A 22,662-nucleotide genomic window follows, 5' to 3' on the forward strand; every position below is an offset into this window, starting at 1 on the left:
TTACTGTCAGTGTGACCGGCTCAATTAGCATCAGAGTGCTTCCCCCCGCGAAGCCACCCAGCCTCCCACACTCCCCTTGTCTCAGCAGGGCCAGCTCGTGCAGCAGCAACAGCGGCAGCAGACCGGAGGCAGAGAGCACTGGTCACCACCGGCAGCCGGCCAAGAGCAGGATCCGCCAGCACCGGCACCGGCTGTCAGCCGTCTTCAGCCGCAGCGTCTCTACGTTGGGCCGGGGGGAGGGCATGGCCAGCGGCACCACCGTGACCGGGGAGGAGAACCTGGTGGCCGACGACCCCGCCGAGCTGTCCAATCACGTGACAGCGCCGGGCATACTGAAGATTTTTGGCAATGAGATCTGTGAGGGGGCCAACTACAAGAGTGTGCTGGCCACGACCCACTCCAGTGCCAGGGAGCTGGTCAAAGAGGCACTTGAGAGGTGAGACTTTTGTTATTTGAATGGGCTGCAAATCTCTTTCATGTGCCTCCAACATGGGCTTCTTTCATGGGTTGTTTCAGCGTTCAGGTTGTTAGGCTTCTGAATTCACCGTAGAGTGAAGAGATGAAGTGGAACTATTCCCTGACTGTCTTTAAAGTGAACACAGGCTAGAGTGTATAAAAAACCTTTCAAATGTCTGGAACAAAAAAACCCAGAAGATCTTTTCCTGGATGTTGTTTAATAGCATTTTGAGGGGAGAAAACTGAGAGAAAAACAACTAAGACGCTTGGGACAGAGATGTATTGTGATGTTAAATGTATGTGGGCACAAGCCTCATTTTGATGCTGAAATGGCGAAAACAACAGCATAGCAATTAGAAATTCCTCTGGGAATGTTAACCATGCTGGCGAGGGCCATACATCTTGGACTCAAAATTCCTTCCTTCTTTTCATGCGATGTGACAAGATATTAAATAGGATTGTTCTGACATTTTTCCCCCTGGGCAAAGAGAAAGAGAAGTGACCATGTCAGACTGGTGGCTAGTGGCTGTCTTTGTTGCTCTAATAGCCTGTATGAATGAATCAGAAGGAATTATACATTCAGACGCATACTGTTCAGGTCTCCCCACTGCTTTGGAGGTCATGAGCTGTTGCGTGGACAGGGGTGGATTTACTGTGTCAGACTCCACACGATGAGGATTTTGCACCAGAACTGAGTAAATCATGCCTTTTCTTAGAAAACAATGGCTGGAATCTGCATATAAATTCCCTCACCAGTGAAAGAAACAATATGATCAAGCACAGCTGTTCCCATTCAACTTTTATGGAAATGCTCCATTCAAGCCAATGACCTATTTTTTTGCAGCTCATATGTCATATTCGAATAGATATGTTAATTGAACACAGAGGATTGAGTCATTGCTACCCAATTTTATGATCCTATCACGTAGATACTGTCTGAGCAAAACGGATGCTGATTCCTATGTGCTCTGCGATGTGATTGGCTGCATTGGGGACCATCAGTGGAGGACAGAGTGCCTCCGTGTCGTAAGTGACAATGAGAAGCCACTTCTGCTGCAGTCGTTATGGAAACCCAGAGAAGGCTATGCACGCCGCTTCGAGATTCAGAAGCGTGCCAGTGTGGAGGAGAGAACTTCCAAAGAGAAGGACACTGTCACCGCAGGTAAGATAGCATCTTGTAAACACCACTGCCAACAACAACAATGACAACAACAACAACAACTTCAGACCCCCGCGTAGGTTTTAAGCTTTTTGTGTGTGCTTGGGGTACTTCAAAGTGGTTGCTATCTTTTGAGCTCAAACAACATGGACTACAGACTTTTAAGTCTATATAAACCTTGGACATGGTCTCTTGCTTTTTATGTCAACCAACTTGCACTTTATGGTTTGTCCTTCCAGTGGTGCTTACTGCATGCTCATGTTCGTCCTCACACCCCTGTTGACCTGGGTCATGGTCAGTACTTACTTACTCTGAAGGAGAACTCCCTTAAGAGTTTTCTCCAGTCTTCAGTTGCTTTGTGTTGAATGTGGGTCAACAGAGCTTAAAAAAATTTCTCAATCTGAATTGAATCTGTGGCTTGAAACATGGACACTACTATTAAACTGCACTTAAAAAAAGAGGCAAGAGCTGCATATTACACTACCATTACAAGTCCTGTTTCCTCTGCTAGAAATGCTGGCTTGTTCACCGTTTTCGTTCCCCTCTTTTTTTGAGGCCTCAATGCCCAGGCCCGTAAGCTGCAGAAGACCCGCTCGCGGGGGAAGTCCGTCTTCCTGGACATGATGCGGCACCGGAGCCAGACTGACAGCGGCCAGGCACTGTGGAGGAGCCGGAGCGAGGCGGACATCGTGGCCGAGGAACCCGAGAGCCCCGACGGCAGCCCTGACAGCCCCAGCAGCCCCTGCGAGTTCGAGGTGGACCCGGGGGAGAGCAGCCCGTCTGCGTCGCGGGGTGCCGGAGCCGGGGCCGAGGAGGCCTACAAAGCTGCCCACTGTCCCAGTCACGAGCGGGAGGAGACGGAGAGCAGTGACGACAACGGCACACAGTACTTCATTCACCCACCCTTCGACTTCCCCTACTTCCTGCTTCTGCAGGGCTACAGCGCCAGACAGGTAAGAGGACTATACCACTATATGCTCTATACCACTCCTTCTCCGTCTTTCTCTCCCTCCCTCCAACCAACCCTCCATCCATTCATCCAAGCTTTCCTTGATCTCTCTCTACCTCTACCTCTTTCTCTCATTCTCCCTCTCTCTCTCTTTCTCTCTCCCTCTCTCTTTCTCTCTCTCTCTCTCTCTCTCTCTCTCTCTCTCTCTCTCTCTCTCTCTCTTGCTTGCTATCCTGCTCTGTCTCCTGTCACTGTCAGTACCAACAAACAATAGTGCTACTGTTGGTTTGGAATTTCTGGTGTGAAGATTTTTATCAAAGCTCCATATTGTGATACTGGCAGCCCTCAGATAGCATGGAAAAAAAGATGGGGCCAGTGGTTTCCAGAGCTGCCTTCTGGTAGAGAGTGATAACGCTTCGCTTATCACAGGCTTTAAAGTCCACTTATCGCACAACATGGAGGCTAGTCTGCTAAATTTGTGTAATATCCAGATTTGTTGCAGTTGCAGAATAAAGCTTAGACCCTTTTCCAGATAAGAAGGCAACATTATCTGTTGCTACTTGTTGAGTTGAGTGTAATTTCCATAAAAGCACACATTTAATGATCTTATATAGTGCACACTGTCCACTGTGGACTGTTTAGTGTCCTTTGCACTATGTACAGGGTTCTCATCATTTTGATCCCGTTTGAAATACAGAGAGAGAGAGAAAGAGAGAGAGACGGAGAGAGAGAGAGAGAGAGAGAGAGAGAGAGAGAGAGAGAGAGCATTTGAGGGGGGTGGGGTGGTGGTGAAAATCTCCCGAAAATGCCCATGTGTGCAGAAATAAGCTGGGTAAAAACACAGTCCAGGAAGTGGTGTGTACAGGGCACCACACTCAGAGGGTGGGCTTGTTTCCTGGCAGATTAGAGCTGACCAATGAACGATTATGCCCACACACACACACACACACACACACTCCTAAGCCGTTTTTGCATGATCTGGAACACCACTGAGGGAATGAATTTGTTAACATGCAACATGCATTTTACCAACATAAAATAAGAATTCCGGTGCTGCCACTCTTTGGTATTACATTAAACAGAATTGTTTTTGTGCAGAAAAAGAATCACCACTATCAAGCATGTATTGCTCTCATTACAAAAATATGAGGTAGACCTTCACAAATACAGATTGTATTCCATCATATTTAAAAATGGGAAGAGATTAAGTACAGCAAGCCTTAAAAACAGTGTTCAGCAGTCACTCAAGTATATCAACATATTCCTGTAACCTTAACTAAATTACAATTCCTCTACCTGGAATGATGATCATTATGTTTTTGTTGGAGGTTGTGCTGTCATCTGTTGATTTCTATGGCCCACGGGGTCCACCCTATAAGGTTATCCCGGAGAGCACTGCCTTTTGAATGACTAATAAAACATTTGGCTGGAGTCTTGTTGACCTTATGGCACTGTGGCACTCCTCTGTGAGTCTGCTAACTTGTACACACTTTAGTCTCTGGACCTAATCTAAAAGAGGCTAACGGCTAACAGCTAATAGCTTCCTATTGTGGCTACAATGGAAACCAATGCAGGGGAACTCCAGATCTTAGCAAGGACTTAGGAGGTTCTAGACTGAGATCTCTGGGTACTTCTCAGGTTCTTATGGACCAGCTAGGTAGCACTGCTCTGGTCTAGGTTGGGGGTTCTGGCACAACGCCTTTTGTAAACATGTCCGTTCTGAAATTGAACTTGGACTACGACATGTGTAACCTGGACATGGCCATAGGGCAACAATGTTCACCGTTTCTCTATCCCCCAATCCCCAGTCTACTCCACTCTCAAGTGACTCGACACAAAACGTTGTGCTTGGTTTCTCGGAACACTGATTCTATTCAGCTGGTCCAGACGGGCACCTCTACACTGGAGTCTCTAGCAGAGTTGAAATAATAATCAGTTTCACTCGTGAGTGCCACTCTCTGTTATTTGGTGGTTGTCCTCAGAACCAGTCACAGATCAGTGTCAGCCGCCTAAGATCTTAAACTGTTTAGAAATGATTAAACTTGCAGAGTGGGTAAAATAAATGTCTTCTGTATTAGGGGTTCATATTTGATGCAAATACAATGTTATGAGAATATTTTAGTGCTCTTAGCCTCATGTCTAAAAGGAGATTTATTTGTTGTTTCTTGGAAAATGAGATTTTAGGCTGGAGCTGTGTGATGACGTCAAATTGTAATTTTTTTCTCACGGTCCATATTTTTTCTCTTTACCCAGGACTTCATTATTTATCCAATTAACGGGGAAAGCACTGTGTTTGGCCACAGTGCCAATGCAGCTGTTGGTGAGAAAGAGTCAACGGCAGCGGACTTTTCACTCTGGGCCCCAGACATTGCGCCTCAGCACTGTGGCATCCATCGTCTGCAGCCCGATTCTTCACCCCCAGGAAAGGAGAATGGTAAAGGGCCTTGCACTACCTCCGTGAAGCCCTTCCAGGGAGCTGTGGTCAAGAGGAACGGCGTCAGTGTTACTCAGGAAGCCTCGCTGCGCAACGGTGACCTCCTGGGCCTGGGCGAGTACTACCTTTTCATGTTCAAAGATCCCACCACTGCCGAAGGCCTGCTACCTTACTCCGAACTGATCTCAGCGCAGATGCCCGAGTCGCCGCTCGCGGAGCCGCTGTGCACCACCTGCGTCTCGTCCAGGACGATCCCCTCCAGGAGACCGAGGGAGAAGGCTGATGATCTCTTGCCCTGTCTGAAGGGTTTTGAAGGCCAGGAGCTCTCCTTAGTCTACGACTCGGAGCACGAGGAGAGCGTTCTGAGGGAAGTTTTTTCGGTGGTGCCTGGACGTGATGGAGAGCCCAAACTGACGCCGGCTCTCCTGCTGTGCCTCTGTCTCCAGCGGTCGGCCACACACTTCAGCACAGCCAGCCTCCGGAAACTTCTTTTGCGCATCGCCAGTGAGGTCCAGACGACAGTATGGGTAGGTTTTCTCCGTTGGTAAAAAATAGATTTAATCTCATTATTGTTTTATAGCCTCGACAGTCATGGTTAATTGAGGCTTGTTGTATATGTTTTTAATGAGCCTTTTTTTATTATTTATGTCAATACTTCTCATTTTTTAACCACAGTCTTCTCATTTGCCTCATTACAGCAATGTGCAAAGGAGCTTGCTGCTGTCCAGCCAGAAATGTGAGATGCAGCTTGTTATTTCTCCTAATTACTTACAGGATTATCACCATTAAAAGTCATATCTCTGTATTTTTGTAAGGTTCAATATCTCTTTAGAGCATAATAAGAGAAAGATACAGTATTTGACCATGAATAACTCATCTTCCTTGACTGCTGTTCCAGGGCCAGTGCTAGTAGTCAAGACCCAGAAGAACTGCAGCCGCTGACTATTGATAAACTGGTCCCAGGCCTGCAGCCATTGGTCCTGTGGATGGCAAACTCCATCGAGCTGCTGCATTTCATCCAGCAGGAAGTGCCTCTGCTCCTGCATGGCCTGATATCTGATGAGGAGGAGGATTACAGGGAGGAAGATGAGGAGGAGGAGCATATTGGTAAAGCCTTGAGACTCCTCTCCATTCATGTTAAATGATGTATTTTAATATACCGGTATGTAAACATGCTTATTTGCTAGGGTTAAATAAAACTGAACATAGCCTTATGCTTTTCCAAGGCTATGCTTCTTGAATTCTGAATTCACACACAAAGATGCACTGATCTTTTATAAAAAATAAAAAAATAATAGAGAATTTGTGCTGTAGGGGACGTTGTATAATGAATGAAGGCCATTAATATGTGTGGCTTATGTCTGCTTATGTTTGATCGTGATGCTAGCACTGCTGGAGATGCGTTTGTCTGCCGTGCGTCCAGCCAGCGAGGAGGCCATGACGGTCCTGGAGGAGGTCATTATGTTTACGTTTCAGCAGTGTGTCTATTACCTCACCAAGGTCAGTCCGACAATTCTCTAATGACCTGGTTTCTCCGAATCGGAACTTGTAAGCACTGTTACATGTACATTTCCCCCCCATTTTTGAGACACTACTTTGAGAGTAGTGAGTAGTAGTAGTAGTTTGTATTATGAATGTGAAGTTGATTGTATCTTTTTACACAACATGTAGGACATTTGCCTTAAAAGTTCAGCCTGATGTCTGGTATGTAGCCTGGACTGAGGTATCACTGTCCAGACACTGTTTATGCGGTTTCTCTAACATGGAAACTGAGGGACAAGGGTTTTTGTTGTGAGACATATGGCTTTAGGGAGCCAAACATAACTAAGTACAGTAAGACTAGCCAAAGGAAACTCTAAACTGTCTCAGCTACCAAGATGTTCTGGCACGGTTCCTGTTGAGTCTAGTTCCCCAGTTCTCTTCTCAGTAGACACTTAAGGGTTGCTGTTTAAATTAGATACACCTGTATCCTAGTCAGGTATACAGGGCAACTTTGACTGAGCAGAATAACATTTTTGATTAGAATAAGATTATAAATGACTTCTGAGTCATTTTACCCAGACCCAGGTGAGCTGTCTGAAGTTCAGGGCAAAGCTCCTTCCCCGTTGCCTTCCTATCACCTTCCTTTGTAATGCCATGGTGCACTGATGCAGGAAATACCTTTCATCACAAGTACAAGTGCAAACTCATTCTCGCTGCCACCTCAGCAGCCCAGTAACTTTCCGAATCACTTTCTAAACCCGTACTTCATGTAGGTGAAAGACAAAAAAAGGATAAAATAAACAGCATGAAGAAGAAGTGAGATTTAATTTTATAACTGAAACAACTGATTTCACATGCCACAGGAGTCTCTCATGTGTCACAAGACACAGTGTTGATAGAGCAGGGTGGCAGTCTTGCCTATTTAGACTTTGGACCATCAAGAGTTTTCAGGTACATTTGGGGATTTAAAAATGCTTACAGGCTTGCCTGTAATTCTGTGTTAAAACATTTACTCCTAAAATACCTGCTAAAAACGCCTATAGAATCCTATGGCATTCTAGACTAAATAACCTTATTTCCTGAGGGTTTTCTGAAAAAATACTAAAAATTGTCAACGTCTACCAAAATTTAATATCTAAGCCTCTGTAGCACCTAGAAAGCATGCTGCGCTACGCAGCAACCAGCGGGAGATTCAGTGCTGCGTCGTGTGCAGCATCCGGCGCGAATGGGTTAAACAAAGGGAACTATGTGGCACTCCAAATGAGGAGTTAATTGGGACTGACCCAAGCAGTAGCACTGTCCTTTGGTGGCCGTGATAACGGCACTGCAGCCACCGTGGACGGAGATAGTGACGCAGACCTGTGCCTGGTGTCCAGATTGGACACTGGCCACATGTGGAGTTGCTCATCTGTCTTTGTTCAGACGGGGGCATCCTTGACGTCTGTTTCCTGTCCAGGAAGGAAGTGGGTTTGGAAAGCCAGGCATCTCTCTCTCTAGCCCCCAGCGGGAGCCGAGCAGGGCAGCGTCACTGTCAGGCACTGCCTCTGGAAAGTCAACTGGCCTCAATCACGTTTAATGAGGGCCTACTGGACACACACACACACACACACACACACACACACACACACACACACAATTATGAATAATCCCCAACTAGATTTTCGATCCAATGTTTCTGGTGGTATAGTGGTCAGTCACTCTGAAATGCTCAAGCCAAGTGAATCATGTACAGTGTCCAGTGGACATAATGGACGGCATGAGAGTCTATTCAGTGTTGAATGGACCAGCGAATTCAGACCAGAATATCATGCTTTTCAAAAATTGTGACCTCGAAAAAGCTTTAGAAAAAAAAGACTGCACTTGGTTTTGTGGTCTGATCAAGTAAAACACCATCAGCACATTAGGATTTGGATTTGGTTAGCCAAAGTAATCAAGATTCAAGAAGAAGCACTCATAAAAGAAAAGAAGTTGTCCCAGTAAAGTTGTGTTAGGATGTGCGGTTATGATGGCTATTCATTCTCTTTTATGAGTCGTCAGGAGGTGGGTTATAGGCTGTTGTAGATGCATTTTTGTCAACAAGAAATGAGCAATAGCATTGAGAAGATAATCATGTCATTGCCATGGTGAAATTAACAAGTATGGTGTAATCATGGATCATAAACAGACTCATTTCACTCTGCAGATTCTGCCTCCGGGTATTGCACAAAAGTGTTTCACAAAATCCCACCACCTCCCATTCACATCCACTGGAGGAAAAAGCTGCCACGGTTATGAAATCAGGTCACTGAGTTTCAGTTTCACTGCCGTGGAATGGGGCAGCAGTGGCGGTGGTATTATGTTGTGGTTCTGGGATGGGTTTTGGTAGTCGTGGTTTTCATGACGCGTCTGTAGTGCCGTCTGTTTTCAATAGTCCTCAAGTAAAATGGCTGCATTGTCTGACAGCTGGCCATGAGAAAACCATTACTTTAATAGCTGGATTTAAGGCCCCCGTGTATAAATCCTTCGGGCAAGTATTTAAAATTGTTCATTCAGGGCACCCCAACAATCCGTCCGACTGTATGCAGAGGTGTCTCTTGCTAGTCTTGATTCATTCACTGAGTCAGACCACACCTTCTCCTCCTAAAATGATTTACTGCCATTGGATGTGCTTTGCAGAGTAATCCCTATAGCAAATTCAGGCTATTTCTGTTTAACTGGTAGTGAATAATATTTGCATTAGATCTCTGAATTCATTGTACACAGGGACATATGTTCATGGACATGTTTACATATCGGGCTATAGATAAGTGATATCAGGACTCAGCTTCAAAATAATATTTGGACTTCAGTTCTAAAAAGCCATATTTGGTTACATGGTGTCACCCTCCCAGTTGTTTTCAGTGAATACTCTTCCCTGCCTGTGGCATGTCTGGCTTTTATCTCACCCAGCTTTTACCTTTAAAAAATGTAAATAGTTCTTATGTCTCCTCTATCTGAGTCGTCTGCTTGTTAAAGCCCTGGCAGCCAATCTGCAGGCCGTGATGTGAAGAATTTGTCACATTGAAGAAGGGAGGCGAGACAGTGGCCATCAGCTGCAGCACACAGATGGGTTCAGTCAGGGGCGCTGCTAGATAATTTGGGCCCCATGACAGACAATAATTCTGGGCCCCCCTGATAGAATCATCCTTACCCCCCCAAGCGGCGCTCCTGGGTTCAGTGGCAGGTGCACAGGCAGATATGAATGCTTTCTCTCTGTATGCCATAATATGTGTGACTTGTAGATACTGATTCTTACAGTGCTGACTATATGCTGATTCCACATGGGTTGCCATGTGTTCTACCAATACATGGATTGAACTCTTCCATGAAAACATATGGAAGGGCAGAAGTGATGGATGGATGTTGGGTATTTGTAGGAAATTCATACAGTAATTTCCTGTATATTAGCCGCATTGTGTATAAGCCGCAGGACAGTGTTTTATGCAAGTTAAAAGAAACAAAACCATACCATATTAACTGCCCCCATGTATTAACCTCATAGCTGAAGAAATTTTGCAAATTCAATGTGTAAGCCGTGGCTAATAGTTGGGAAATTACGGTAAGAGAGTAGCAAATGTCAACTGATGTTGCTGTTGACTGTTATTGTATAAAAGAGCAATGCCTGTCTATGTTCTTGAGCTTTTAAAGACTCAGAAAGGTAGCTGAAGAGACACGTTGTAGAGAAGACTGACAAGGTTGTTTATTCAGCAGATTGGTCGAGCGGAGTGTGTTTTTTTGGGGGGGAGGGGTTTTGGGGCCATGGCGGACGATATGAACTGAATGCCAGTCGTTGTTCCTCCCAGATCTCACCAAAACACATTTGACCATGTTTTCAAAAGCGAATTTTTTTTTTTTTTCCCCCCCGCTTGACTTTTTGGTTAAAAAACAAACAGAAGTGGACCTTGTTTCATTTGAAAAGCTAAAATAACAGAAAACAAGATGAGAGAATGATGTAGGGGATTTTTTTTTATACCATCCTATCTATCAGCAAAGGAAACACCTGCCAGGAACATATAAAAAAAACTGTGATTGTGTGTTTTTGTTGGTTTTTGATTCCCTGGAGGGAAAAGTCACACACACGTGTGCTGATTATCCCGCTGATTAATTCAACAGAAGCTCTTTGAACTTCACCTGAAAAAGAGGACCAGCGTGCTGACCATGGGGCAGATTGCTTTTGCTCTGTGAACACTGTTTCCAGGCCAGATCCCCTGAGTGAATATGAGCTGGTCTGTGTACAGAAACAGAGAGACAGCCTAGTATGACTCATGGCTGCACTCACAGTTAAAGGTCCTTGCCAACTAAAATCCATAATTTCATATGTGCATGTTTTTTTTTCAATTCATCAAATAGGCCTACAGAACGCTGCAGTAGGAAAACGTATTGATTGACGCTATATATGGATGCTATACGGATGCGAAAAATACAGAAAATTGAATCTGTTCTGTAAATCTTAATGATGGACGAAAGTGTTTGAGATGGCTTGTACACGTGAGGTCAGATTTATGTCACGTAACAATTTTGGACAAAAAAATACCCAGCATGCAATGGCCTTAAAGTTCCCATTTGTTGCTGTGCTGGCATTTTTTAGGGATAAAGTCTTCAATGCATGGACATACATTTTTTTGTTAAAATGCTTTTGCTCAGTTCCAATATTCCGAGTCCAGATTCCCGCCATGAATAGGAGCTGGCCTGTGTTGAAGAGGAGGAGAGACGGCCTAGTGGGACTCATCACTGCACGCACAGTTAAGACTCTCATTTCACTGTACTTTAGTGGACAGTAAATTTGCCACTGCACTTTAGCCAATACATTTAGGGATGTATGTAATCACGCATGGCAGATACAATATATCAATTGAAATTACACTGGACATAAAAGTGATGTTCGGCACAGCTGTGACATGGTCATAGAGCTGGTACCCTCAGACACACACACACATGCTGGTATGGGTGATGGATGCCAAGTGTAGGGGGTTGGAAGCCTCTGTCTAGGGTGGAATTATCTCGAACAAAGCTGGTGTTGTCGCGACTTGGCACGGGGGCCATAAAGGACCCTTCAGATGGAGACGGACGGGGGTTGCCCAAATGGGGTGGACACAGACGGGGTCTCTCACGAAGCCACACTCGTCTCCCTGACCTCCCCATGTTCATGGGTTGTGCGTGCATATGCATGACATGCTCTATGGATGTCACACAGGCCACTATATTTAGAGGTGGGCTGCACGTGCCTTTTGTTAAACAGGGCATTGATCTCCAGAATTCTGCAAGGCTTTGTTGGTTATGTGTTAAAGTTGTGTTTCACAGACATGATTGATTAGTCACACACACACACACACACACACACACACACACAGGTGATTTCAGGTAATAAGAATTACCATTGATGAGTTCATCTAGGTCTAGAGAGTAGCACTAAATGGAAGACTTCTCGATGATGATGGTTTCTAGCAATTAAAGTGATTAAAAGTGTAGGCTTAATACCTCAAAAAATAGTCCTTTAGATTTCCTTACTTTCCCCAATAGGTTAACTGCCATGAAAGCCTTTCACAGGTAAACATCCAATTCCATCCAATGTTTTCACATCGGTGTTGACATGCTGTTGGCCTCTATAACCTTTCCTCAACAGTATTTGCTATCTGTTTGCTTTGGGTTGTGTTGACTATTGCTATCTGCCCTTTCACTTTCTTTCTATTACACACGTACAGTATACACACACACACACACACACACACACACACACTGTGAATTCAGGTAATCAGAAGTGCCATTGATGAATTCACATCTGCAGAGTAGCGCTGAATGGGAGGCTCTTAGTGATAATGGATAAGAAAGAGCGATTAAAGTGATTAGAGCTGTTTGCTCAAATGTCCTTTTCCTATTTGGAGAGTGATTTCCTCACTTCCCAAATACTGTAGAGTTGCTGTACACATTGGATGGATTTGGATATCAACTTATGTCTGTTGACATGGTGTTGGCCTCTATAACCTTCCCCTGGCACTCAGAGTACTGTCTGTGTTTATTTGATTTTATTTATTTCTCTCTCTCTCTCACTCTCTCTTTCTCTCACTCTGTCTATCTTTCTCTCTCCCTCTGTTTTTCTATCCTCAGTTTACACCGGTCACTTGTGACGGTAGTCTCCACTATATGAATCTTGACAGGAACCCGCGCAGAATTAGGCAGGACATGAACTCTGAGCAATGGATGGAGTGACTGCAATGGATGGAGTGACTGTCTGACTGACAGAAGCAAATGCATCCTTTTGTCAGGGGCTGGAGGGGAAAGCTAGCTACCGATTGGGAGCAGAAGAATTTTGGGTGGGGGGGGGTTGGGGTGATGGAGAGAGGGAAGGATAGAGGGAGGGAGAGAAAGTGGCACGAGTTGTAATCTTATCAGAGGCATTCCTCAAGAACCCTGCGCTAGTCGGACCATCCTCTCATAGGCCCCTCAGGAGCAGAGTCACTATGTTGACTGTTTGTTGAGGGTTCTGCGCTGAAGGAATCTGCGGTCAACTGGTAGGAACCTCGAGGGAAGAGTAACAGACAACAGATTGTGCTCGGTCGGCTAGTTAACAGACAATTCCTTCAGTGATGTGCCCTCAACAAAAACAGTAAACAAACTGTATGCTCATTTGCTTCCATTACAAAGCTCATAGGGAGTTTGGCGCTGTAATTGTTTAACTGTTCTCCATGTCATATGCCTATATTCAGTATCAGAATGAAATTGGAAGAAACCCCACATCTGTACACGTTTCATTGATCCTGACACTGTGAATTTGTCTAATACATCTGAACATATTTAGATGTATTAAATTATGCACATTGTGAGATGATATTGTGATCAACTTTTCCCCAACTAAGCAAATCTGTCATATCCTTTTAGCGTTTTAACTTTCTCCAAAGGAATTGGTTTCATTCTCTGACATCATCATATCAGTGTTTAGATTAAAGAACCCTTTTTATTCAAGGAACCCTTTAAGCCGAAAAAGGTTATTGGGTTCAGGTTTCTGCTTTCTGGATGTTCTCTGCTGTACTTACAGACACCGAATAAAAAAACTTCTTACTCATCAAAACCTTTTCCTTTTTTTGGACCAGGTTCTTTACCCTTTGCTATCGAGCGTGTTGGACAGCCACCCTTTCTCCGAGAGTGGACAGCTTCTTGTGCCTGAAGACCTCAGCAGTCTCCTGACCATCCTCCAGAGGGCGCTACAGCTGGTGAAGGACTTCCAGGTGCACTGGGAGATTGGCTCTCAGCTGCTTGCCTACCTCTTCTTTTTCATCAACGCCTTCCTGTTCAACCTCCTCATGGAGAGAGGTATGTCTTTAGAAACCTGACCTGGGATGACCAGTTTCCTGTACATGAATTAAGCTAAGCACTAAGCCAAAGATGGTCTAGTTTGCCGTCTTTGACTAAACTATAAGCTTTTTTTCAGTGATTTTCACTGGTTTTCTTTTAGTCTAGGACACTAGGCTTAATCCATGCACAGGTAACCGATCCCTAGTGTTAGAGGCTTAATTTGATCAAACATTTGATGTGACAGGGGGTGTGCTCTGATAGAGAAGTCGCCATTTGAAGTTCTAAAAAGATCAGGTTCTGTATATAATTGTACTCGCTGTTCTTTTTGAATGTCAGCGTTTCTGAGGACTTGTCATGTTTGGACAGGTTCTGGAGGGACGTTTTACCAGTGGTCCCGCGGTGTCCAGATCCGAGCCAACCTAGACTTGGTCATGGACTGGGCCCATGGTGTGGAGCTGGGAGAACTAGCTCTTGGCTGCCTTAGCAAGCTCTCCACAGCGGTCAACCTCCTGGCAACGCCAAAGGAACATCTTCTCCAGGTTAACCTCTTTAATAGCGTTCCTCCTTTTTTTCACCTCTCTGGCTTGACTCCCTCTCTTTCTTTTTTTTTGTTCCTCATTTTTCTTTCCTTCCTCACTTGTCACTTTACAGTATATATCACCATGCTGTGTTTAAATCAGAGTTTTAGTCTTGGATTTTGAGGAGGGGAGAGTGCTGTACAAAGTTCTCCTCTCTACACCTCTCTGACTTTTCTTCCTCCTTAGGGGGCTATCAGACAGAACGCCGTTTTTTGTAGTGAGCTGCACATTTTCTACGTTGTTTCTTATTGGCAGTGAGCGCTTTGCGTGCTACTTATGCTCCCAGAGTGCCTTGCGTTTTTCTCAAATTGAGTTAAACTTTTTTCAATTCGAGAAAAAAGTTGAAAAAAGTTCAACTCCAAGCGGAAAAGCGCCCTCGTTTTTAAGAAAACATATTGCACCTCACGTTTTATAAGTGGCAAAGCGCGTCCTGTCTGATTGTTACCTCAGTTTTTCTTCTCCCCTTACATCCACTCTTCTGTCCTCATCATACTCAACTTCTGCATCCCATACTGTGTCTAAACCATTGCTACAGTCTGGACTTTTGAGGAGGAGGTGCTCTACAATTAATTCCTCTATGCATTACGAATACAGAACAGGAAATACTATGTAACGATATCATCCAAAACATACACAATGTGGGTTAAGAATAAGACCTAGATGAGGCCTCACAGGCTAGAGACAAGGAGTGCAGCGTGGGTCTTTGGAATAATCAAAAAAACGATACATCTCCTCGAAGCACATGTGTGCAGCCCATGGCTTTTGTCTGACCTTGACTGCAGCTCCCTCCGAGGCTCTCATGTGGAAAACTTGCGTTCTTTTCAAATCAGTCCAGCTGATACGGACACAGAGGACACTTGAAAGTCCGGCAGACAGCAATGCGCATCACACTCCAGACGTTATTGTTTCAGCATCAGCATGCAGGAATGCACAAACCGGAATGAATGCACCGCCACCACCGCTGATCTTCCGAATGTGTTTGGGGTCTGCTGTATGTAGGAGATTAGCGAAATTGCAGATTTCCTGCGCTTCAAACGTTTTTTTTGCAAAAGAGCCCCCACTCATATACACATTGCTATCTCTAGACACATCTCTTTACAGGAAGTATGGTCCATCAAAAGGATTAAGTCACAGGGACACAAAGATGCTTTCATGTATTTTGGGGTTACATGATGTTACTGTGTTATGGGTTCCATGATATGCCAATTTTTCTTTGTGTTTTTCTGTAAAGTATGTTATTCCAGATGGTATACATCATCTTGATTTTGATAAATGTTTTGACTGCATCTGTACTCATTTATTTTGAGTTATATTGACAGGGATAGAAAGCAGATGATCAGGCTTATTTGCTCAATGCATAGTTGTTGCCCAAACTCTATTATCCTTTCCTGAACAAAAACAATGTTTTCCCCCCTCCTGTTATTGTTTCCCATAAAAATAAAATAAAAAAATAACAAAAACAGGGGTTAGCTGTGGCCATCACGCCACCCATAACACAGCATTAGGCTGGCGTTTTTCTAATTAAGACGGTAATAAGTGGTAGAATATACTTGTTCCCAGGTTTAATTTCCTATTTTGCTCTGGGCTGGAGGGGGGGTGTTGCCATGGTGACTCACGGGAGGACTGGAATGGAACATTTGAGGAGGATGTTTCCTGCTTTCCCACTCACTGTCCATTTCCATTAGCACTACCATCAGACAGGGTTGAAGCCTCCTAATGCCTCCATTTCTCCTTGACCATTATGGCATTACCATGAAAACACCCTGTGCGTCAACGTGCTTTGTTTGTCACTTATGGATTACATTTATTTCACAAATACAAATGGCTACTGCTATGCAAAAATACAAATATGTAGGGCCCTAATTTACTTCATATCTGAAACAAGCAAATTTCTTTTGGATGAACTATCTGTACTAGGGGTGTGATGGTACACAAAAATCTCAGTTCAGTGTGCACCTCGGTTTTGAAGTCATGGTTCGGTTGATTTTCAGTACAGTAAGCCTGTAGGTACTGCTAACCTAAAATTCACTGACAATATTGCTGATGCACAACAGGAATGGTATTTTGAAAAGGTGTCAAAGGTTTTTTTCTGACGTTTATTGACTAACCTGACATACGGTCCGCCGTTTAAGATGTTTGTGTGGGAACTCGAGTTTGAAACATCCACAAGCAACAGAAAAACCTACTGATTACTGTTAAGGACTGCATTTAGTACAATCGGTACACATCTGTATTGAACCTAACGTCCTGTACCTGTACGGTTCGGTACGAATATGTACCTACAGTATATAGCCTCATGTGCCATGTGGCCCTCATCAGTGCTGTAGTTAAGGTCTTGCTCATGGTGTTAAATGAGCACATCTAGCTAGTAAAGCCTAGTTAGTAAATTAGCTTAAGTCTGACTTAAGACTTTGCACTTTGCCTATCATTCAAATTAGGGCCCATAAGGACATTAGCAATGCCAGCACAAACAAAATGGGGGGAAAGGGGTTTGCACAGTTTGTCAGGAAAGCAGCTATGTTATCTTATTAGTCTCTTAGTCTCTATTAGTTCATTTGTCATTGGTATTCATATCCCTCCACTAACCAACCTCATATGAAGATGGTGTCTGCTTCTTTTGTTTACAGATATTTACACAGGAAACATGACTTTCAGGGATGTAACTATATGCGTAATTAAGAAAATGTCACAACAATCATGACCTAAATGTCAACAACAATCTATATATTTAATCTGTGCTGTAATTAACTGATATGCACAGCGCTGTCTGATTCACCTTCACTTCGTCACTCCGTGGGTGGAGGGCATTGTTTAATGCCACATTATGATTTTGATGGGAAATGGTGTCTGCCTTTTTGTCTAACACATGTGAAATACCTCATTAACTGTGAACAGGAAATGCTCAAATAAATCTAATGGTCTTAAGTCATCTGCATTCAATAGACAATGTAACACATTTAATCATACTTTATCATGGACCGACAAACTTCAACACACACCCCTTACCACAGCACCATTGGAGCCAGGGGTTGTTCTGTCCATCTGTAACTGAGAACAGGAAATACTCAAACAAACCTTGTGGCAGAATCAGCTGTATTCAACCCACAGTGTAAACACATTGTACGTGTTTAAGTTTTAATAATGCTGTTTTATGCAAACGCATCTTCACGGTGTGGTACCTTCAAAAATTGGGATCAGGGCTGACTCTGTCTGTTTGTGTGTGTGTGTGTGTGTGTGTGTGTGTGTGTCTGTCTTATCAGGACACCTGGAGCTCCCTGCGGAATGAGTTTGCCCAGCTGAACCCAGCACAGCTGCACCACCTGCTGCGGGAGTACAGTCCTGGTCGGGCCGGCCCAATCGCTTGGACCCCCTGCACTGCAGAGGCCCAGGCCGCCTTCAGAACCGGTCAGGCTCCATCTGTCTTTGTGTGCCTCTTTCAAGTTAGTTTTATCTCATGAAAGGGAGCGGACTGTAGCTCAGTCTCAGATAGATAGGTCTGCTGTGCCTAGTCTAATCTGCCTGGTCACCGCACGGAGGAAGTCTCCACTGGGACATTTTATTCGGAAACAGCTGGTGCTGTCATGAAAACGATGAAGTTATGTTAGTTGGTGCTGTGGTTGTTCTGTCTTTGAAACCTGATCTTTCTGTTATTTTCATCCTTTTTTTTGCCTGTGGTCATTGATACCACTTCAGACCAGAATTGGTCGACTCAAAGTTCAGAAGCACTGATGTGAATTTGGAAATGCATGAATGAAAAGTTTAAATTACCCCCACCCCCACCCCCCTCTTTGCGGCTTCTCTGCATTTTGCAGTGGACATCCTGGAGAGTCTGGACAACCATCCGCCCCTGGTTCTGCCCTGCAGCGGGTTCGTGCTGGAGCTCAGAAGTCCCGTCAGAGACGCTGAGCTGACGGAACAGGCCAAAAGGCTACAGGAGGTCATCAACCGCCTTCCACCCGGTGGTGTGGAAATGAACCCAGGTACCACACAGGTTAGTCACTACCTTTCATGTCATTAGCACCTGATAATGTCAGGAGAACTGGTGAAAAATATGCTCTCAGCGTAACTCCCTCAGCGCAAGATGCTAACAAATGATCATGGGTTTGGCAACCATCATGGAGAATACAGATGAGAAATCTGGATCTGCATTATACTTCACTTTGAGTAAAAGTCTCTGCTAAATGAGCAATGTAAAATAAGCCACTTTCCTCTCCAGGACTCTGTAGTTCCCATGGAGGCCAAAGTCACCAAGATGGAGTCTCTTCCCATGGCCCAGCTGGAGGTTGGGCAGGTGGAGCGGGTGGCGCCCCATCACGACGGTGGCGACTTGTCTCCGGGCCCGGTGCGCTCCACTGAGCCTGGCTCATGCAAAGCCCCTCTGAACCAGAAGTTGATGAGCCCGGAGGTCCAGAACGCAGAGCCTCAGAACCTCAGCCGCCGCCACCGCAGCAGTAGAGGTCTGGCGCTGGACCCTGGACCCTGCTCACTCACCCCACCCACCACGCCACAGAGCCTCCGGCTGTCGGAGACAGAGGCGAAGGCCGATCACCACGAGGAGAATGATCTACAGCACCGAAACGCCAGCCACAACCACAGCAGCGCGGGAACACACTTGAAAGGTAATGACATTCAGTCGCTGCTCTTCGCCTGAGGGACTGGATCACATCTGTACAAACACTGCACCGTGCATATGAATGATTCAGCATCAGATCCAGTGGTTTTATGGTAACATTTTCTCAAAGGATTCCCTACTTTTTTCCAGTCCACTCTCTGGCTTTGTGAAATACTTCTAGTGCAGAGTGAGCGAGAGTGCAGCGAGAGTGCAGAGTGCCAGGAACAAAGATGCATGTTTTTTTTTAATTTTTTTTTTTTAACCATGCTTTTGCTTTGAAAAGTAACTCTCTTTTCCATGTGCCATCGGCAGACACTGTCTTTCCGTCTGCAGAGACAGTAAAGATGGTGGCGGCGGAGGAGGAGGAGGAGGAGGATGAAGATGAAGACGAGGATGAGGTGTTTGCTGTGGAGCTGCGGAGGGGAGTGTGTGGACTGGGCCTTGCCCTGGTGAATGGAACAGTTGAGTGATGATGCATCGCAACCCCCACCCCTCTGGAAACTGAACGTTCATTTGATCTGAAACCAGAGTTATTTTCCACAGATCATTTTTCAGAATAATTCCAAGACCCATTATTCACCATTGTTTTAAAACAGTTCCTAAACACACATTTAAAATATTTAAAATGGGTATTAACATGATGTATGGTTTTAGTAAGATGGGGTTAGATAAGGTTCTGTACACTCAGAACTACCAGAGATATTTAAGGACTTTGGAGGCACATAATGGAACTACATAAATTGGTGTTGTTAGTAATATTACTGCATGTGCTCCATCTTACCCTGCCTACAGGACTGATGTAAATAGTCAAGAACATATGATTACACTTAAAGGCCTGACTTGGTCCAGCCTAACCAATTACATTGAGATTCCTAACGTTGCTTCCTACATCGCCTTAACTTAACAAACATAAACAGCATGGGCAGTCAGGAAACAATGTATGTGGGCCTACTTTTGCTGTGAATACATTTCTGCATTTTTCCAACTGAATGTTTTGATGTTTGCAGGCGTTGCTCTAACCGCTCTTTCGGTTTCAAATCTATAGCGTCATCCCCTCTCCTTGATTGGGCAGGTAGTCTGCTAACAAGGTGAAATACAGATAGACAGAATGATGAGAGGGTTAGAGGGATGACATAAAAGATTAAAAGATGAATTCAAGTAAATTAGGGATGAAAATAGACAAATAAATAAACATAAAACAAAGTAAAGCAGTAAAACAAGTAAAGAAAGCATAAGAACTCAACACACAACATTGGTTCCGTTCAAGACTAGTGGAAATGCGGGCTGGTTCACTTGGTAGCACCAAGGTTAAAAAAAAATTGAAAGAAACAGTCCAAGAATGCTTTCTCTGTGGGTTGAAAAATTACCTGAGAGAGAGCATATGGAACAGAACTGAATAGAATTGAATGAACAGTGACATCCAGTGGTAGTGAGAGAGAGGATTTATCTGTGAGTTAGTATATCACATTATGAGTGTCATTATTATGATGCCTTCTCTTGTCCAGGAAACTCCACTGGAAGTGGATGGGATTTACATAAGGTCTATCCTCCCAGGCTCCCCTGCGGCCCAGAGCCAGAGCCTGTGTCCAGGGGACCGCATACTGGCCGTGAACGGAGTCAATCTAGTGGGGATGGACTACCACGGGTAGGTCAACAATTACTCAGCACTGGCTCCACTCGATAAACCAAAGTTTGATGAATCAAAGTTTGAATGAGAGTTTTCTTTATAGAGTTATTCTTTTTTTGTATGTGCTCTCCCAGTGGGAGGGATCTCATTCGGCAGTCCGGCGAAAAAGCACGGCTGCTAGTGGCCAGGTCCACATGGAGCGGCAGGAGCAGGGGGCCAAACCACTGCATAAGCTGACAGTGACCACGGCTGCTGGACACAGAATGACACACACACATATATATATATATATATATATATATATCCATAAAACAATTGTACATTAAAATATTTATGATGTCTTTATACTCGTTTATACAAAAATATTTTTCATGATTTTAATATGAATGTACTGTGTGTGCAACTGGTTGATTGTCATGTTAATAATGGTCTTTGTGTGAGCACAATAATTAATTATTAATCTTTAGTAATATTTGATGTGCCTTAAGGACACGGTATTGCTATATTGCCTTGCCTGTCTAGACAAGCTTGTTTACCAGCGTGCATACTTTGTCCTAGTTGTGGGGGAATAGTCTTTGTTAAAATGATCTTGATCAATGTCTTTATCTACCACATTCAATACTGTTCCAACCTATGCTTGTCCATAGAATATAAATAACACCTTTCACTAACAGTGACAGTATGAAAAGAAAGGGCAGCTGTCTCAGATGTCTCTTTTGAAAATGGAATTGATGGCACTGAGTGTTGACATGTTTGTAACCCCCGAAGCAGCATGTATGGAACAGTGAACAGTACAGTACACACACACAAACACACACACACACACACACAGCATGAAATTGTTTACAAGAGAAATGATGAAGTGGAAACCATGTCTACCTAAAACTGAAAATATGATTACATGAACAATACAGTTGGAACATTTCTTGGATTACTGTGATTAAATGTAAATGCTGTTTGCTTGTTTATCTTCTCTCCTAATACCTTGTGTGTGGTATAAATGTCATCATGTATGTACCTCCTTCAAAACTGAGACCATATGCTTTCAAAAAGTAGAATACTACTGACACATAGATAGATAGATGGATAGATAGATAGATAGATAGAAAGATGGGGACGGGGCGTATACATGAGTTCAAGGGACAACCACCACCCCAGGTATGAGTCCCTGCCATTGATTGTAAGTGATTGCCAGTGAGGTGTTGGAGAGCCTGAGGACTCTGGCAGACATCCCAACCTGCAAAAAGTCATTTCAGGGAGGTATCCCTAAACTTTATCCTACTTAGATACTGAAATACAGATGATTGTGTTTCTTCTATAATGTCTAGTCAGTAAACCAAATAAGGCCTAGTTAGGAATTGTGATAATAAAATATGTAGATTTTGGAAGTTTGGTCTTTTCATGTAGCCTTGGCAACTAGCCATCTAATATAGGCCTAAACTAGATGTACCGCATAGCGGTACAAAATATGACCGCCGCTCAGTCCTGTACATCCGTTCCGCGAAAATAAATCACACTTAAATTTGTCTCCATATTTTACTCCATCCCCCACTCTTGAAACTTTTGTGTATGCTTGTTTGGCATGCCTGAGTGTGTGTGTGCGGCTGCACAGAAAGTAGCCTACTGGTGCTGAAAAGGTGAATAGATTGTAGAATAGCCAAAGAAGATGTAGCATTGTTATAAAACCTTTAAAATCTCTAAACAATCACAAGTAGGGCAGTTCATCACAGTTCATCCATTGCAACTGGACTGATGAAAGGTCACTTACACCTGTAGGCTACATTGTATTTGGGAAAAGCAAAAGGTATCAGCATAATGTCATTTATTTATTATTTTTTTTTTTATGTATTTTTAAACAAAAACATCTCTGTCAGTTCCATGCCAAGTTTTCAACAGCTATCAAAACAAAGGTCATTTTGGATGGATGGATTTTTTTGTGAATGTTTCTTCTTCTACATAAGATTTTAGTCATCTTTAGTTCATGTAATACTTTATTGTCAATGCACAAATTAAGTAACAGTAGTCTGAAACGCTATTGTTAATGCACAAATTAAGTA

At 43.9% G+C, this 22,662-nt stretch overlaps 1 protein-coding gene across 1 annotated transcript; it reads left to right on the plus strand.

Annotated features, from left to right (window-relative positions):
- Window positions 1-170: 170 nt before the first annotated feature.
- On the plus strand, window positions 171-20,927 carry si:ch211-176g6.2 (ras-associating and dilute domain-containing protein). The gene is made up of 15 exons (XM_048233385.1): window positions 171-436; window positions 1,386-1,618; window positions 2,171-2,568; window positions 4,818-5,525; window positions 5,697-5,734; window positions 5,897-6,105; window positions 6,386-6,498; window positions 13,587-13,806; window positions 14,155-14,327; window positions 17,627-17,771; window positions 18,179-18,357; window positions 18,583-18,985; window positions 19,291-19,427; window positions 20,484-20,623; window positions 20,740-20,927. Exons 1-15 carry the CDS (start codon window positions 243-245, stop codon window positions 20,840-20,842), a joined length of 3,393 nt encoding a protein of 1,130 aa, XP_048089342.1. The 5' UTR covers window positions 171-242; the 3' UTR covers window positions 20,843-20,927.
- Window positions 20,928-22,662: the final 1,735 nt, after the last annotated feature.

Source organism: Alosa alosa, chromosome 22 (assembly GCF_017589495.1).
Source record: "Alosa alosa isolate M-15738 ecotype Scorff River chromosome 22, AALO_Geno_1.1, whole genome shotgun sequence".
In the NCBI taxonomy this organism is placed as follows: Eukaryota; Metazoa; Chordata; class Actinopteri; order Clupeiformes; family Clupeidae; genus Alosa; species Alosa alosa.

Excerpts from the sequence above, each read along its gene's own strand:
- si:ch211-176g6.2 (XM_048233385.1), top strand. The coding sequence starts at position 243 with ATGGCCAGCGGCACCACCGTGACCGGGGAGGAGAACCTGGTGGCCGAC. Across the intron at positions 6,106-6,385 it reads TGAGGAGGAGGAGCATATTG|CACTGCTGGAGATGCGTTTG; the intron begins GTAAAGCCTTGA and ends TCGTGATGCTAG. Across the intron at positions 14,328-17,626 it reads CAAAGGAACATCTTCTCCAG|GACACCTGGAGCTCCCTGCG; the intron begins GTTAACCTCTTT and ends CTGTCTTATCAG.